Source organism: Malaclemys terrapin, chromosome 2 (assembly GCF_027887155.1).
Source record: "Malaclemys terrapin pileata isolate rMalTer1 chromosome 2, rMalTer1.hap1, whole genome shotgun sequence".
Taxonomy (NCBI): domain Eukaryota; kingdom Metazoa; phylum Chordata; order Testudines; family Emydidae; genus Malaclemys; species Malaclemys terrapin.
Window position 1 is genome coordinate 51,428,510 of NC_071506.1, and position 19,746 is coordinate 51,448,255.

General features: G+C 42.4%; 1 protein-coding gene across 1 annotated transcript in view; it reads left to right on the forward strand.

Moving 5' to 3' along the window:
* PAG1 (phosphoprotein membrane anchor with glycosphingolipid microdomains 1) overlaps positions 1-19,746 on the forward strand; it is a 208,072-nt gene that overhangs the window by 147,874 nt on the left and 40,452 nt on the right. The window contains exons 4-6 of the mRNA XM_054020395.1: positions 9,293-9,344; positions 11,190-11,286; positions 14,452-15,053. Coding sequence (XP_053876370.1) covers positions 9,293-9,344; positions 11,190-11,286; positions 14,452-15,053 — 751 coding nt within the window. The remainder of the gene's footprint in view (positions 1-9,292; positions 9,345-11,189; positions 11,287-14,451; positions 15,054-19,746) is intronic.

Genomic DNA, 19,746 nt, shown 5'->3' on the forward strand with positions numbered 1-19,746 from the left:
CATAAAGGTCTCCCCCTTACTCTCTCAGATATTGTGGAGCGCACAGCAAGCAGCAATAACAATGGGGATATTCTTTTCGCTGAGGTCTGAGCGAGTCAGTAAGCTGCGCCAGCGCGCTTTTAAACGTCCAAATGCACATTCCACCACCATTCGGCACTTGCTCAGCCTGTAGTTGAACAGGTCCTGACTCCTGTCCAGGCTGCCTGTGTACGGCTTCATGAGCCATGGCATTAAGGGGTACGCTGCGTCCCCAAGGATCACGATAGGCATTTCAACATCCCCAACGGTCACTTTCTGGTCCGGGAAGAAAGTCCCTTCCTCCAGCTTTCGAAACAGAGCAGAGTTCCTGAAGACGCGAGCATCATGTACCTTTCCCGGCCATCCCACGTTGATATTGGTGAAACGTCCCTTGTGATCCACCAGGGCTTGCAGCAACATTGAAAAGTACCCCTTGCGGTTTACGTAGTCGGTGGCTTGGTGCTCCGGTGACAAGATAGGAATATGGGTTCCGTCTATGGCCCCGCCACAGTTTGGGAATCCCATTTCAGCAAAACCATCCACTATTGACTGCACGTTGCCCAGAGTCACTACCCTTGCTATCACCAGGTCTTTCATTGCCCTGGCAAATTGGATCACAGCAGCCCCCACCGTAGATTTGCCCACTCCAAATTGATTCCCGACTGACCGGTAGCTGTCTGGAGTTGCAAGCTTTCACAGGGCTATCACCACTCGCTTCTCAACTGTGAGGGCTGCTCTCATCTTGGTATCCTGGCGTTTCAGGGCAGGGGAAAGCAAGTCACAAAGTTCCATGAAAGTGCCCTTACGCATGCGAAAGTTTCGCAGCCACTGGGAATCGTCCCATACCTGCAGCACGATGCGATCCCACCAGTCTGTGCTTGTTTCCCGGGCCCAGAATCGGCGTTCCACGGCATGAACCTGCCCCAGTGACACCATGATTTCCACATTGCTGGGGCCTGTGCCTTGTGAGAGGTCTATGTCCATGTCAATTTCCTCATCACTCTTGTCGCCGCGCTGCAATCGCCTCCTCGGCTGGTCTGGGTTTCGCCTTGGCATGTCCTGGCTCTGCATATACTCCAGGACAATGCGCGTGGTGTTCATAGTGCTCATAATTGCCGCGGTGATCTGAGCGGGCTCCATGATCCCAGTGCTAGCTATGGCGCCTGGTCAGAAAAAAGGCGCGAAACTAGTATCTGATGGACCAGGAGAAGGAGGGAGGGCGGGAGGGAGGGAGGGCCGAGTGACGACATGGCGTACAGGTACAGGAATAGGGAGAAACACAAACAACTGTCACACAGAATGGTCCCCCCAAAGATTAAACTGAAAACCCTGGGCTTAGCAGGCCATTGATTTCACGGAGGAAGGGGAAGCAAATGAATACAGAACAAATCTATTTTTTACATCTTAAGCTGGCAGCCGACGGTGCAGCATGAGTGATAGCCTCTCCAGTATGACGATGACGGATACCAGTCATAATATACCATCGTCTGCCAAAAGGCAAGGGGCTGCTGCTGTGTAGCAATGCAGCCCCACGTCTGCCAGCTCCACGTCCGCCAGCACCCAGCATCGCCCTCGCCCTCTTCTGGGTGCTTAGCAGACAATACTGGGCAATTGGCAGAAAATAGTATATTACGATTGGTAGCCATCGTCATCGAAACATGTCTGCCCAGGTGGCCATGATTGACAGCCACTCCAGTACGACGACAATGGGTACCAATCATAATATACCATCACCTACCAAAGGGCAAGGGGCTGGTGCAATGCAGCCCTACGGCTGCCAGCCCCACGGCTATCACTCATGCTACACCGTCTGCCGGCACCCAGAGGACATATGGTGACGGTGAGCTCAGCTGAGCTGAGCGGGCTCCATGCTTGCCGTGGTATGTTGTCTGCACAGGTAACCCAGGTAAAAAGGCGCGAATCTATTGTCTGCCGTTGCTGTGACGAGGGGGGAGGGGCCTGACGACATGTACCCAGAACCGCCCGCGACACTGTTTTGCATCATCCGGGCATTGAGATCTCAACCCAGAATTCAAAGAAAAGGCGCGAAAGTATCGCTTCTCGGCTCTCTGAGCTGTGGCGCAAACGTAGTATCTGACGGACTAGGGGAAGGAGGGAGGGCGGGCCGAGTGACGACATGGCGTACAGGTACAGGGAATTAAAATCAAGAACGGTGGCTGTGCATCAGGGAGAAACACAAACAACTGTCACACAGAATGGTCCCCCCAAAGATTAAACTGAAAACCCTGGGTTTAGCAGGCCGTTGATTTGACGGAGGGAGGGGGAAGCAAATGAATACAGAGCAAATCTATTTTTTACATCTTAAGACGATGGTGCAGCGTGACTGATAGCCCTCGGCATCTTTCTGGGTGCTTGGCAGCAAATACGGGGCGCTTGGCAGTTAGTGTATGACGATGGTCTTCAGGCCTATTGCACGATCGGGTGCTCGGGGAAGACTCTGCTAACGTGCGATGACCCGACTTGTAATAGGACGGTTAACAGTCGTAATACACCATCTACTGCCAAAAGGCAAGCCCCACGGCTGCCAGCACCCAGATCGCCGATGAAGGCTACCAGTCTACTGCACCGTCTACCGCCAAAAGGCAGTTAGCAGCTGCTGCTGTGTAGCAATGCAGTCCCACGTCTGCCGGCACCCAGAGGACATATGGTGACGGTGAGCTCAGCTGAGCTGAGCGGGCTCCATGCTTGCCATGGTATGTTGTCTGCACAGGTAACCCAGGTAAAAAGGCGCGAATCTATTGTCTGCCGTTGCTGTGACGGGGGGGGGAGGGGCCTGACGACATGTACCCAGAACCGCCCGCGACACTGTTTTGCATCATCCGGGCATTGGGATCTCAACCCAGAATTCCAAGGGGCGGCGGAGACTGCGGGAACTGTGGGATAGCTGTGGGATAGCTACCCATAGTGCAATGCTCCGGAAGTCGACGCTAGCCTCGTACTGTGGACGCGGTCCGCTGACTAGAGCACCTAGAGCATTTTATGTGTGGACACATAAAATCGGCTGTATACAACCGATTTCAATAAAACCGGCTTCTATAAATTCGAACTAATTTCGTAGTGTAGACATACCCTTAAAAGAGAACACTCTGATGCAGAAACTACAGAACCCAAACCACCAAAAAAGAAAGCTGCTTTGGCTTGTTATTGAGCAGAACCCGTCATCAGCATGGACACGTGTCCCCTGGAATGGTTGTTGAAGAATGAAGGGACATATGAGTCTTTAGCACATCTGGCACGTAAATATCTTGCGACGCTAGCTACAATGGTGCCATTAGAATGCCTGTTCTCACGTTCAGGTGACATTGTAAACAAGAAGCGGGCAGCATTATCTCCTGCAAATGTAAACAAACGTGTTTGTCTTAGTGATTGGCTGAACAAGAAGTAAGACTGAGTGGACTTGCAGGCTCTAAAATTATGTATTGTTTTATTTTTCAATGCAATTTTTTTTGTATATAATTCTACATTTGTAAGTTCAGCTTTCATGATAAAGAGATTGCTCTACAGTACTTGTGTTAGTTGAATTGAAAAATACTATTTCTTTTTTTTACAGTGCAAATACTTGTAAATCAAAAATAAATATAAAGTGAGCACTGTACACTTTGTATTCTGTGTTGTAATTGAAATCAATATATTTGAAAAATGTAGAAAACATCCAAAACTATTTAAATAAATGGTATTCTATTATTAACAGTGCGATTAATTAAAAAATTAATTTTTTTAATCGCTTGACAGCCCTACTTCTAACCATCAGAAGAGTGAAGTTCTGGAAAAGCCTTCCAAGGGGAACAATGGAGCAAACAACCTAACTGGCTTAAAGACTGAGCATGATAAATGTATGAAGGGGATGGTCTGATGAGATTGCCTATAACGGCATGTGGCCTATCTGCGACTGCCAGGAGCAAATATCCCCAGCAGCTGGAGGTGGGACACTAGATGGGGAAAGCTCTGAGTTACTTCAGAGTATTCTTTCCCAGGTGTCTTGCTGATGTGCTTAGGGTCCAACTGACAGCCAAATTTGGGGTCAGCAAGGTTTTTCTCTCCTGGTCAGATTGGCAAAGATCCTGGGGGGGCGAGGGGCGGTGGAGGGTTCACCTTCCTCTGCAGCATGGGACACAGTTCACTTGCAGGTTTAAACTAAAGTAAACGGTGGATTCTCTGTAACTTGAAGTCTTTAAAGGAGTTCAGTAACTCAGCCAGAGGTTATGGCTCTATTACAGGAGTGGGTGGGTGAGGTTCTGTGGCCTGCAGTGTGCAGGCCACATTAGATGATCACGAGGTCCCTCCTTGCCTCAAAGTCTATGAGTCTTTGAGGTTAAAATCGCTATGGTTATGTAGTGAAACAAGGCAACCTGTATCGTACATTGAACAGATCTTGTACTTCCTTTCCTCTGCAATGGACCCTTCTCACAGACGCCAGCATGTCAATAAGGTGCTCACCCACATACTACAACCTGAAACTCTCAAGGACACTTATGGTCACAGGCCAGTGGTATTGTATCCATGACTTGTGAAGTGAGAAAAGAGGTTTGCTATGTTCTGCAGGTTATCGTCCAAACATCCTCCCTCTCTGCCCAGCTGTTGGGTCAATTAGATCTGTCCAGACGTTATAGATTATTTTCAATAAGAGATGTTTGTTTACAGTATTGATTACAGCACAATGCAAAAGAGAAAAGATTTAAGCTTAAGTAAATTATGTTCAATGAAGTCAGTACTTCAGTCTGATTTGAATCGTTTATTTTGGTACTGGCATCATTGATCGATAACAGCTACCGCAAATATAGAGGGGCAGAACCAACAGAGGGGGCACTTTGTAGAATATACAGGAATAGTGAATGTGGGAATTGTTTTGATTTCTCAAATTCTTAGCACTGAAGAGGGGCTGATGAGGGCTTCAGATCCCCCCACACTTTTCAAGTCTTGTGTTAACAGTTCTTGGACTAAGTTATTCTACAAGCCTTGCAGGGTAGATTCAGTAAATTGCACCTAGGTCCTTTCAAGGAAAAACCCTGTAAAACCTTCCCCACGTACAGGATGTGTCTTTCGCTTCCACAGCCTTCCTGCTGGTGATGTGTAGGAGCTCTGTACACCAACAGCCTCCTTTTTTCCCTCACTCCGTCCGAGACTCCCTCCTCTGCCTGAAATGCCAGCACAGACCAGGGAGCCCAGGGCGGAAGAGAAAGTGAGTGGTATTCTGCTCCCGGTGTTCAGTGCTTGGATCACTAACCTGCCCAGGTTTTCAGGCAGAGCAGAGAACCTTGGAGAGAAACGGGAGATGAATGTTCAGGTGGGTTGAACTGAGCAGAAGCATATGGGAGACAGAGGAAGCAGTAAGCAAAGTATTACATTGATATACCTACAAGTTTCACCTTTTTCTCCTCCCTCTTTGGAGACTTAGGGGCTGATCCTGCACCCCCCAAAGTTAAGAACAAGGATCAAACCTTCAGATTTCATTAGCAAGCATGGTACTAAGCAAAGCTTTGATTTGCCACTCTACCCTTAAGATTTCCTTTTTTATTAGAGAGCCTCATTCCACCAAGACCAGCAGCTTCTCTGAATATAAATACTTTGGTTTTCAAAGTAGAATTTCAAGCCCTTTCCAAAACATGTAAAATCAGCCCCACTGATGAAGTGATGGTGACTTTCATTGACTTTAATGGATCATGCAGCTAAGTGAGGTGCAGTGTAGTGCTTTAAAATTTTACTCTTTAAAATCCAGAGGACTTTTCTGAAAAAATTCTAACAATGGTGGGTTAAGTTTTGAGCAGAAAAAATTTGTTTTATTTACACAAGTGTAAATCCAGAGTAATTACATAAATGTCAATGGATTTAATCTGGATTTTACATCATTTTAAATGAGAGTACAAACACGTCCATAATATTTACAGCTGAAAGTAGAGCAATGGTTGCCTGAGCTGTGCAACCTGCATCTGACCCAGAATGGATGTCTAATAAGTAGATTGAGGTTGACCTCTTTATATGAACAATAAAGAGTAAAAAGGTTTTTAAAAATTTTCAAAAATTATACATTAAAATTATGAAAATTACAAAAATTGTGCATCATTTTTCTTTACTACTGTAAAGAATGTGGAAATGCTCAACAAGGAATATTGATGTGTACCCCAAAATGTGGCTTATGTTGTAGTCTATGGGAATGTCAGGAGAAGCAGACAGTTTCAGCACACTCCTCTCAGACCAGTGATTGCAAGTCATTAAGGCTAAATAGGTTATTTTCTTAGATAATCTGCCTGAACCACTGGGAGAAACCAGTCTGAGGCAAAAGGAAGACTTCACAGCTGGGTTCCGTAAAAAGGCCACTTAGCAATATGGTAATTGGGGGCCAGAATCCCAGAAATGCATAGGAAGGGTGGGGTTTTTTTGAGAGAGCCTGTAACAAAGTGATCTTTGGTGGGACACTACTGAGAGTATCAATTCAGGACAAATTGCTTAGAGAAGGGCAGTTATAGCCCAAGGCTGGAGCCCTTCACTACTAAGTCACACCAAACCAGCCAAGCAGAGAGGACTTCGGTTTTACCCCACTGGCTAATCAGAAGTCATACAAGCAATTCCCTCAGACACTTCAGTTTCCCAGTATCACCACCAGCACTGCTCCTTATGGGGATGAATGGTTATGAAAACCAATACCCCAATAGAAGAAAAAAGGTTCTTCCAGTCCCAAAGGATCAAGCCCCAGACCCAGGTCAATATACAAGTCAGATCTTACCTACAAATCACGCTGTTGCCAGTTCTTTAGAATCTAAAATCTAAAGATTTATTCATAAAAAGAAAGAAATATAGATGAGAGTTAAAATTGGTTAAATGAAATCAAATACATACAATAATTGCAAAATTCTTAGTTCATGCTTGTTTCATGCTTGATGGGATTAGTGCTGATTTAAACCAATCAAGTCTCTGGAGTACAAACATCCCAGCTTGGATGGGTTGTTCAGTCCTTTGTTCAGAGCTTCTGTTTCAAGTACAGTTCCTCCAGAGGTCAGAAGCAGGACAGAAGACAAAATGTAGGGGTTTTCAGGGCCTTTTATATTCTCTGCCATGTGGAAGGACCCCTTTGTTCTTACTGTGGAAAATCACAGCAGCAAGATGGAGTTTGGAGTCACATGGGCAAGTCACATGTCCATGCATGACTCAGTTTGCAGGCGGCAGCCATTGCTCACATGCTATCTTGAACATTCCCAGCTTTCTCAGATGTGGATTGGAGTCTCCCAAGGTTCATTGTCAGTTAAGTGTTTCTTGACTGGGCACTTATTCAGAATAGTCCTTTCTCAAGAAGCTGACCAAATGCTTCACTGATGCTACTTAGAATCAAACACATTGAGATACAAGTACATAGCCAATATTCATAACTTCAAATACAAAAATGATACACACATACAGATAGCATAATTATAACTAGTAAATTACAAGCTTTCCATAGACACCTTACTTGATCTCCTTTGTACAAGATTTGGTGCGACTATAGGACCTTGGTTGCAACAGTGATTTATACGGTCCCAGTTCATGTCAATAATGTCACAGAACCTAACTTCCCTGAAAGGGAAAAACAGACTGAGGCACTCTCTGGAAGACAATTGGGACCAGGCTGGGCCCAAGAGCTCCTTGGCTTTCTAAAAAGCATGTGTAAATTGGTTCTGCTCTTAAAAGGGATACCCATCTAATCTCATTCTTTACTACAAGATCTCATGAGCATTCCCACATTTGTCACAACTGCCTGTATACAGATATGAGTTAAAAATCCTCTTGTTCTTAATCACAGTTCTGATTAATGAATATTGCTCTATATTGTATCTAATAATGCTGGAGTCCCAGAGACAATGCCAGAAACAGGAAGCAGCAGAAAGCTTTTATGAGAATCAATCTGTTGGATATTTCTAACAAGTTATGCAAATTCATTGTTAGAAGTTATCTAGATGTTCTTCAGTAATTCAGCATGTTGCTAGTCTGCATGCAGTATCATTTATTACAAGTTAGTTTGTGTGGTGAGTTGTTTACAAATTATATACAATTTCTTCATAGCACACTTTTTGAAAATTGTTGATGAAATATTTGATGACTTAAAAAAGAGTAAAATCTGCCATGCTTAAAATGCTTTGTCAAAAAAGCTTTGAGGGAATAAAGTACACCTCTGCCCCGATATAACACAACCTGATATAACACGAATTTGGATATAACACGGTAAAGCAGGGCGCCGGGGGGGGGGCGGGGGGGTTCGCGCTCCAGCGGATCAAAGCAAGTTCGATATAACGCGGTTTCACCTATAACGCGGTAAGATTTTTTGGCTCCCGAGGACAGCATTATATCGGAGTAGAAGTGTATTTGTAAACATGAATCACATTCTGCATGGTATGAACGTTGGTATGGATTGAATTGATATAATTACTTGTTTCACAATTAAGTAGAAGTTTAAAGATATAGGCAGATTTCTGTTGTGGAAAATGCCATGTGTCTCCGAGTATTTGGGGTAGGCGACATCATTAGTCTCCCACCTCACCTCCCTGTGCTTCCCCTTCCCACTGCAGTCTTTACTCCCCTTTTTTCTCCAGATTAGAAGTTTCTATCTGTCAGCCTCATAGCTGTGTTTCAGAATAAGTGATCTTTTTCAGAAACGGGTGTTGGGGACTAATCCCTTCTAAGAATCTGTAGATGATAAAACATATCTGAAACACATTCATTGTATAATGAACTACATGCCACATGGTGCTACAAATTACACTGTAAGTGTTTTGCTTCTTAGAGTGCCCACTCTTTATCCACTTGTAGGTATTTTTTTTAAGGAATCATAAACTGTGCTGTTAGTAGGACTTATGTGGCCCATAGGACCTTTAAAAAACCTCTTCTAATTCCTCAGACTGTAGTGTTCCTTAAAAGGTGTTGCCCTGGCCATTTAAAGAGACAGCCTCATAGATTACAGAATCTGTCACAGAAAATACTTATGTGAGAATTTCAGCAAGTGACGAAAAGAAGGGTTAAATTGATATTTTAATGTGGTAGTTCACAAACTTCTCCATTCTGTGAATGGATGTTAGAACAGGAAAATGTTTTGATGAGACTGTCTGAACCTGTTTGCTGCCCCTTTCTAGATAGTGGCAACTCCCAGGTTAAGAATCCATGTTTTAGTCTGAAGAATAAAAGTGCAGCAATATGGTCAATAGTGACCATCAGCACACTCATTTTACTAGAGGTTTACTGGATGTTCTCAGCATAATTTTACATGTTTTAATTTTGTTTTTAATTTAAGGGAAAAGAGGCCAAAACATCAGAATGGGGACCATGAAAATCTGATGAATGTGGTAAATATTATTTATTTATTACAGCTTGTGTCTTTCTAGTGGTTTGTAATGAGCCCTTTGCCCAAGCCTGGACATGCAAAATAAAATATTGCAGATGAGAAGGGGGAGGTTCAGGGAGGATTTGTGAGGTGGGTACAGTTGATTCCACTTAATAGCAATCTTGATATTAGCAACTTCCAGTTAATGGCAACATATTGCTGGGAACTAATTCCATCCCATTAACATCAGCGTTGATGGGATTCGGATATTAGCAATGGCATGTCAATTATTAGCAACTTTTGTTGGAAGAAAAGCACCACCTGCAGCCCCAGAAGAAAGCAGCGGGACATGCCGAGCACCCCCTGCAGGCAGGTTTGTGAGGCTACAGCCAGGGAAGGAAGTGCTGAGTTGTGTCTTCTCTGGCTGCAGCTCTGCGAACCTGCTTGCGGCTGGTGCTCGGCATAGCTCAGTACTTCCTTCTGGGGCTTGCAGCCCAGCAAACCTGCCTGCACAAGGGGACCATACAGGAAGTAAAGGCTGGGAAGGGAGGCTGTGGGCAGAGGCAGTAGTGGAGTGGGGAACTGCAGCCCAGCAAATCTGCCTGCACACAGAGACCACACACGAGGCAGAGCAGTAGCAGGGAAAGGGGCTGCAGCCTGGATGCCACAGCAGCATGGTACCACTCTTGGGGCTGCACCTTGCTGGGGAACTGCACGCAGGGAAAGAAGCACTGGGATGTGGTGAGCCCCAGCCCCCAGAGAGTTCAGTGGAAGGCTTGGGTGAACAAGGATCAGGCAGCATCTGCGATATCAGGCAGTGTCCTGAGGCTTTAGCATTTCCAGCATAGTAAAGGGCAAGGTGACGTCCCAACATTTAATGCTTACCTTTGAATTTTTATTGCATGGACTTAAGTCAGATTTAATTCAATTTATGCAGTGATGATATAAATAACAATGCTATTTTCACGCTGAACATAAATTGGTCAGAAAACAGGTGTGTGTAGTGGCTTGCCATTAAAAGGTCAACCTTTACTCAAAATTATCACACAGGGATATCAAAGAAACCGCAGTCATTTTGTATTCTAATATTGTGGTAGATAAGATACCTCTTTGTGGTAAGTAGGTAAATGTTGACTTTTCACTGTGCGACAGTTTCTGATTTCATTTACACAGACTAGCCCCATTGAGTGTGGTGGACTTACTCCTGATTTGCACATGATAGCTTAGAATACAGTTGTATCCTGTATATGGCAAAGTACAATAGTATAACTTGTGGGAATTTGTCAGTCTGAGTGTGCAAAATAAGTGTAATTTACACACTGGCCACACAGTAGCAAAAGCAGCCAAGAAGAATGGCAGCTTGGTGGGCTATTTTCTCTACACCTTCCTGTTAGTAGCTTTTCCTGCTACCCTAACCCCATGACTTCCGCTTTTTCCTCACTCGGTTTGTAAATTACACTTGCTTTGCACACCCACTAACATCTGTTTTTTGACCAATTTATACTACAGAACATTACTAGTGAGTTTGGACTCAAGATTTCCATGGAAGTTATATCTGCTTTACTCTTGGCTGAACTTCACAGTATAGTTAGATGCAGTTAGTGATTTAATATAACATATGCACGAATACTTTAATATATAGGGCCTGATTCTATACTTACACCAGTTTTATACCTGATACAGAGCAGTGTGAGATCAGAATCAAATCCATAGTACATGTATGCAGTAGCAGTGTGTGTATCCGTATAAACACATGTGAGTCCAGTTTCAAATTAACTGCACGACATTCACAATATTATTTTGCAATATAGTTTATCCTTTGCTCTACTTAAATGCTAGGTAACCCTTCAGATTTTTTGTTTTCCAGCCTTCAGATAAGGAGATGTTCAGCCATTCCATCACAAGTCTGGCTATAGATCCTCTTGTCAGCAGTGACCAGAATGGGGGACTGAGTAATGGGGATGGTAAGTACTGCAGTACTTTGAAAAGGAAAGGGAAAGAAATACCATGCTCTTTAATTAGTTTGTTTTGTATAGCATCCTTTATATCTGCTTCACTTTGTGCAGTCTCTTGGCCCCATCCTGCAAATATCCACATGCTTAACTTTATGCATGTGAGTAATGCCATTGACTTTAATAGAACTATTCACATGAGTAAAGCTAAGCACATGTGTAAATGTTTGCAAAATTAGCACCTTCAGCTGTAAACTGTTCAGGGCAGGAATTATCCCTTCTTTTAGATTTCAGCAGCACAAAGGCACATTTTGGGCAGGATGGGAAAAGAAATTATAAATAATAACAATGTTCAAAGCTGTCCTGTTACCAGAGTCATTTGAATACACTATACAGTCAGTAGTTTGGAAAAAAACAAAACAACTTTCTTGTTCACTTGAACATATTTTTATATTTTAGAAAACTGAAACATGAATAAGCTCTTCCTTAATTCCTCTTGCTTTACTGAACACTCAGAATGATTCACACTCATGTAACACCAGAAAATACTGTACTCAGCTGAAACTAAAAATAAACATGCTCTCAATACAGAGCTCCCAGGAGCCAAGTGTTTTTTTCTCCCTGGGTTAGACACTGACACACTGGGCTGCATTCCCTAGTTTACAGCTAAATCCCTAATCTCACTGTGAAACAGTACACTAATCCATTAAACCTTTAGCACTCAAAAAACAATTAAAAGGAATTTTGAAACCTAACCTTTCTTATGGCTGATCCCCATTCCCTCATACTGGTTGGTGTTTCACATTTAGGTGTATTTACCTCACAGAATGACTCAATACACTGAGTAGGCATAGCAAAGCCAGAAGGGGAGTATTTACAAAAGCTTCCATTGGAAAGTGCCTGCAACTGACAGAATCAGCTACTAAAAGGAATAGTGTCTAATTCAGTTTTTTAAACTATCTCAGACTTCACAGTTGGTGTAAATTGCCCTTTAAATAGCATGGACAGGTTTGTTTTAATTTGTTATTTGTAATATCTTTCATGGCTCTGTCTGCTGCCCCTCTGGTGTTTGTGTGGATCTTTTCAGCAAGGGAGTATGGTCAGGCCTGAGAGCAGCACTGCTTAATGTATTCAGGTTTGTCCCTCTTTCCTCCCCCTGCTTCCACTCTCTATGCACACTTGCTACCTAGCCAGCCTCTTCACTTGGCCTTGGCAACAGCAGCACAGAGATGAGCTTTCAAAGTTCCAAACTACCCCACCCCATTCCCCAGTCCTTACCTGGTTCCTGGTGCTGCCCAGGAGCTGCATCCTGGGAATGAAAAACACTTTACCAGATTCCCATTGGCCCCTGGGTTGAAGGAGAAGAAGGTTCCGCTCCTGCCCTTTACCCAATTCCTGTTGTTCCCTGGCTTTGTTCAAGGATCCCAGGAGGGAAAGGAGACTTCCTGACACCATCACTCCCAGCCTGAAACTCAGAAACATACTCAGTTATGTTGCTGTGTTACAGGTAAACATCCTCTTGTTGGGCTGGGGCAAAAGTGGACACCCAGAGCAGAGTGTGAAAGCAGTCATCGTGCTTCTGCACAGCAAAGAAAGTAGAGCTGACAACCAGCAAAATCAGTGACACTGATTACACTCAAAGTGCAGCCAAATCCACATATTACACTGGAAAAGTGGAAGAAAATACCACTTTCTCTCTCTTCTTTTTTTTAAGCTTTTATCAGTGTGAAGTGTTACTAGAAGCTAGTAAGTAAAATAACCTCATAGAGAAATAATTTTCAGGTAGATGTCCCTTATAAAAGCACATATAAAATCTTGAAAGTGTTTCTATGGATTTGTGTATACACCTCTACCCCGATATAACGCGACCTGATATAACACGGGTTCGCATACAACGCAGTAAAGCAGCGCTCCGGTGGATCAGCGCATCAGCTCCCAGCCGCAGCGCTCCGCTTCCCACCACCGGTGAGTGTGGGGAGGTTGGGGAAAGGACACCCCCCCCCCCGTACTCACCTGTGGCGGGAAGCAGAGTGACACAGCTGGGAGCTGGCGGAGTGGAGCGGGCTGGGGCTGGGCTACTCCGCTTCCCGCCGCTGCTGGTGAGTGCCTGTCAGGGGTGGAGGGGGGGGGTGTGGATAGGGGTCAGGGCAGTCAGGGGACAGGGAGCAGGGGGGCTAGGTAGGGGGTGGGGTCCTGGGGGTGATTAGGGATGGGGGTCTCTGGAGGGGGCGGTCAGGGGTCAAGGAGCAGGAAGGCCAAAGCAAGTTCGATATAACACGGTCTCACCTATAGTGCGGTAAGATTTTTGGCTCCGGAGGACCGCGTTATATCGGGGTAGAGGTGTATATCTGACTTCCAGCAAACTTCAGTGCATACCCACATGTGCGCAACCAGATAACAAGTTCTGTACATTCCATTCCAGCAGTATTATCTCTGAAAATAACAAGTTATTGTCATGTTCTCAGATGTGGGTTACATGTTCTGCTTAATAAAACAGGTTGCCCTTTTTTTCTTTTCCACCCCAAATCTAAGATGGACTACCTTATTTGTGGATGAGTAGTTACTAGTAATCCCTCATTTGTAGAACTAAAGGTTGTCAGTTCATATTATGCATTAGAGTATTAAGAAAAGTACTTCAGTAAGGAACTCGTGGAGTAATGAATGTGCTCTGCAACCCAGCTGACTTCAGTAGGATTATACAAGGTGTGGGCCTTTCTATTTGTCTCAGAGAAATGAGCAAACAGAAATCAAAGATCCAACAGGACTTTTCAAAAAGAACAATAGCTGAGTCCAGGATCCTCACCAACATCCTCACTCTTAACCCCAGCAAACTCTAATATGCAAAAATGGATAGCAGCCATTTTTGAGAACATGACATATGTTGCATTTACTCGCCCGTTCCCTGAGCTCACTATGATCATTGCTGCTGTGTAAAGTGTTTTGAGATTCATTGTATAAATAATGTGCTGTGAAACTAAACTATCTTATCTGGTAAGTACAACAATGTCTTTTTATTTAAAACCTGAGAATACTGTGAATGCCGGAGAATTCCAAGTTATTTTTTCTCACTGTAAATATAAAATAGTAATGCAGAAACAAAGTAGGTTGTATGCTTATTTAATCTAACCTTCCTGTAGTCAGGAAGGGTTGGTAAATTATTGTTTTATTTTTTTGTAGTTCTCTCAGAAGACAGCACAACTGCCTGCATCCAGCCTTATGAAGACGTACAAACTTCTGTTTCTGATCTGTTAGACCATCAGGATGCTCTGGGAAAGTCGATAAAATGTCACCAGAGCCGGGAGCTACCCAGAATTCCTCCTAACGATGCCATGGAAACCATCCTCTCCCCAAGAAATATTGAAAATGATCAGGGTCTTGGAATGGAAGGGCCTTATGAGGTCTTGAAAGATAGCTCCTCCCAAGAAAACATAGTTGAAGACTGCTTGTATGAAACTGTGAAGGAAATTAAGGAGGTAAGAGTAGCAGCCAACGCTGAGAGAAGCTGTGGCAGCAAACCAAAGTCTACACCAACAGTTGCTGAAGGTCTGGACCAGATTCCTGAGCGCAGGACTGAGTCAGCAGAATATGCCTCCGTTGACCGAAATAAAAAAAGTCGGCAAAGTACTAATTCAGAGAGTCCTCTTGGCAACACTCCAAACGTGGAAGATGAGGCTCCACCTCCCGTACCTATGAAATTCCTTGATGAAAATGAGAACGTTCAGGAAAAGGAAGCAGAGGAGAAAGAAGAGGTGACTGAGGGGGCTGGTGAACCTGATAAGGTAAACCCTATACTGACAATTGTATAATGACAGAAAAAAGACCCTATGTACGTAGATGGTGGTCAAAGAGCTGAAAGTTTAAAAATTGTCCTTTATTTTAAAAAACATATTTAAATTAAAGTCATGCATGGCTGTGAAATAGTGGCAGTGTGAAGCATACGCTCCAGTCTCTCTGGTGAGGACAGTTATCCATACCATCCTGACCTCCAGATTGGATTCATGCAGTGTGCTTTACTTGGGGCCACTCTTAAAACTATTCAGAAATTGCAGGTAGTACAAACTGCTTCTGCCTGCTTCCTCAGTGGTGTTAGATGTATGGAAGCTATCACACTAGTTTTCTAAAGGCTGCACTGGCATCCTATTCATTTCTGTGACTTAGGGTTTTTCTCCTTTAGTTTTTGCTAATAGCTTATGCAAATAATACCTAGATGTACAAAATGGAGAGCAGGGCTTCTTGGTAGAGGCCATTCTTACTTTGGGATTCACTTCCCATATTGGTTTAACAACAGTTCAACAAAAGTTTACAGGCAGGTATGATGAGGCCCAGTCCTGATGTTCTTACAGTCTAGAGACCAGGTTCTCTGCTGTGTCTAAGGCACAACATAGGAGGGGACAAAGTTGACTTTAAGCCACCTTTTTGCCACCCAGATTCCACTTGCATCAGTGGTTGGGACAGCCCCTGATGTAAGTTAAATCTGCCCTAGGAGCTACTCTGACTTAGGGTTTGTCTATACTAACTGCCAGATCAGCTGGCAGCAATCGATCCAGCGGGGGTTGATTTATCGCATCAAGCTAGACATGATAAATCGACTCCCAAGCGCTCTCCCGTCGACTCCTGTACTCCACCAGGCCAAGAGATGCAGGCGGAGTCGATGGGGGAGCATCAGCAGTTGACTCACTGCAGTGAAGACACCGCGGTGAGTAGATCTAAGTATGTCGACTTAAGCTGCATTATTCACATAGCTGAAGTTGCGTGACTTAGATCGATCACCCCCCTCCCCCCCGCCCAGTATAGACCAGGCCTTGGGCATCTTCCCCTGGCTGCCATTAAGCTGCTTTGTAGGCTAGAATGGCCATAGAGTTCTTAACAGTGTTAAGATGGATCAAGTTTCACAAAAGGCTCAAATGAAATTATAGTGAGTTTTTTCCCCCCATTATTTACATTTGCTGAGGTAAATAATAGTGAGACAAGAACTGCTTTGGTCTTTACATGTAAATATAGACTCCTAAAAGACATGATTGTTTATGGTCTAGTCAGAGACTGCGTGATCACAATGGCAAAAATGTTAGCCTGGTGATCAAAGTTAGCTTTTCCCGGTAGTAGGGCAATGGTGTGTGTGAGCAGTTCATCACTTTGCCATATCCTAGTTCTTCTTATACACCAATCAAATCTGTGCTGATGGAGACCAACCGTGGAGAGGGAAACTGAGGCAGGAAGTGCCAGCCATGCCACGCTTGACCAACAGTATGTGCTACAGGGCAGACACACCCTTATGATATGGGGTCATATTTGTTATTTGTGAGTGTACATTTTATATTGGATAATTATTAGGGCTGTCAATTAATCGCAGTTAACTCACACGATTAACTCAAAAAATGAATCATGATTAAAAAATTAGTTTTTTATAAATAATTGCACTTTTAATAGAATACCAATTGAAATTTATTAAATATTTTTGGATGCTTTTCTACATTTTTCAAATATATCGATTTCAATTACAACACAGAATACAAAATGTACAGTGCTCACTTTATATTATTTTTTATTACAAATATTTGCACTGTAAAAATGATAAATAAAAGAAATAGTATTTTTCAATTCTCCTCATATAAGTACTAGAGTGCAATCTCTTTATCATGAAAGTACAAGTTACAAATGTAGGGTTTTTTGTTACATAACTGCACTCAGAAACAAAGCAATGTAAAACTTTAGAGCCTACAAATCCATTCAGTCCCACTTCCCATTCAGCCAGTGGCTAGAAGAAACAAGTTTGTTTACATTTACGAGAGATAATGCTGCCTGCTTCTTAATTACAATGTCACCTGAAAATGAGAACAGGCGTTCACATGGCACTGTTATAGCTAGCGTCGTGATATTTATGTGCCAAATGCACTAAAGATTCATATGCCTCTTCATGCTTCGGCCATTGTTCCAGAGGACATACTTCCATGCTGATGACGCTTGTTAAAGAAAAATGTGTTAATTAAATTTGTGACTGAACTCCTTGGAGGAGAATTGTATGTCCCCTGCTGTTTTACCTGCATTCTGCCATATATTTCATGTTATAGCAATCTCGGATGATGACCCAGCACATGTTGTTCGTTTTAAGAACACTTTCACTGCAAATTTGACAAAATGCAAAGAAGATACCAATGTGAAATTTTTAAGATAGCTACAGCACTCAACTCAAGATTTAAGAATCTGAAGTGCCTTCCAAAATCTGTGAGGGATGAGGTGTGGAGCATGCTTTCAGAAATCTTAAAGAGCAAGACTCTGATGAGGAAACTACAGAACCCAAACTGCCAAAAAAGAAAATCAACTTTCTGCTGGTGGCATCTATCTGACTCAGATGATGAAAATGAACATGTGTTGGTCCGCACTACTTTGGATCGCTACCAAGCAGAACCTATCATCAGCATGAACACATGTTCTCTGGAATGGTGGTTGAAGCATGAAGGGAAATATGAATCTTTAGCGCATCTGACATGTAAAATATCTTGCGACACCAGCTACAACAGTGCCATGCAAACGCCTGTTCTCACTTTCAGGTGACATTGTAAACAAGAATCAGGCAGCATTATCTTCTGCAAATGTGAACAAACTTGTTTATCTGAACAATTGGCTGAACAAGAAGTAGGACTGAGTGGTCTTGTAAGCTCTAAAGTTTTACAGTTTTATTTTTGAATGCAGATTTTTTTTGGACATAATTCTACATTTGTAAGTTCAACTTTCATGATAAAGAGATTGTATTAGGTGATTTGAAAAATACTATTTCTTTTGTTTTTTACAGTGGAAATATTTGTAATAAAAATAAATATAAAGTGAGCACTGTACATTTTGTATTCTGTGTGTAATTGAAAACAATATATTTGAAAACGTAGAAAACATCAAAAAATATTTAAATAAATGGTATTTTATTATTGTTAACAGCACGATTAATCGCTATTAATCTTTTTAATTGCTTGACAGCCCTAGTATTTATTAAAATATTAACAAATCTCTGAAGTTTCACAAGTTTTAATCTGAATGATTTTGTCTGAAATGTGTATTGGATATACATTACTTGCTATTTATTATTGGTGTGTCTCCTATTTAACACGTTTCAATCATCCAATCAGGGAACAGATAAACACCATATAATATTGATGGCTATATTAGAGTTAAAGTGAACAATTTACACACAACTCATAAGCCCGAAAATTTTTCATCAAGACTGTTCAGTGAATACTTACAAATAACAAGGCTATTAAAAGAAAATCAAGATTACTTTGCTAATAATTAACCAAAAAGAGCTAAATATATAATAAATATTATATGTAATGAATATTAACACCAACCCTAATATTTATGGGGAAAATTTGTCGGTATTAATGACTTTATTCCTGTCAGGTGTGAAAAATCTTCCAAAAAATCATTTTATTTCATAGTCATTGATACAAAGAAATGTATTCGCTGCTCTGTAGCTCCCCAAACCAGAGAATACAATGTCAGAATCTGCTGGGACTGGGAATTGATTAAAGTGGTTCACGCTTTGAAGAATTAATCAAGAGATGACACATACAGTTCCCTAAGTGCCAGAGAAAAGGTGTTTGTCTAATTAAAATTTATTCAGAGTAAAAGTCATCCTGAGTTAGAGCTCCAGCAGCATCACATGTTTCTTGCCATATACATGCATAATGCATTGAAGTGCAGGCCTGTTCTGTCCTTGAGAACTACGGCTGCAGCACAGTTGAAAATGGGAATTGATTGAATATTTTAAACATTGTAGATGGGAGTTGTTGTAGGGTTTTTTTAATTCTAATTTCCCATTCCTCTATTTAGCTTTCACTATCAATGCACAGCAGCATCTGCTGGTTCTGCTGTAGCAACAAAAAAGGGAATGTTTATGTAAATATATCTTTGATTTTTTGTTAAACCAACTTCATGGGTAACACCGTTATTTCCTCAGTTGTGAAGCCAAAGCCTCCAACCCAACATCAAGACATCAGCCACAACCATTTTGCAAAGGTTCAATTAACATTTTAACAAAGAATGGTACCTCCAGTAACTCGTGTCTCTTTTAAAGGGATATTATTCCCTTGAATTTGTTTAAACTAATTATTTTAAATTAGAAATAGTTCTTAGATGTTTAAATAGTGTGATATGGTAAGCCTTACGTAACAGCCTGGTGTTAATTGTTCATGATTGTAAACCTTTTGCGGACTCATTCTTATTTCACTAGAAATCTAACTGCAGGAATCCTATAGAACAGAGTCCATTTAACCATTGAATTGTTTTTACCTTTCTTTATGAAAGTTAGGTTCAGAACAACACTGATGCACTAAAAAGCCATACTACCCTCAGGGCTGTTTATCTCAAAAGCAGTAGCATAGATATTAGTTGATGTAAAATAGAATGGAGTGAGCAAATACCCATGTAATATATATTGATTCTAAGGGGAATGCTGTATTACAGGTTTCACAATGTTCACTG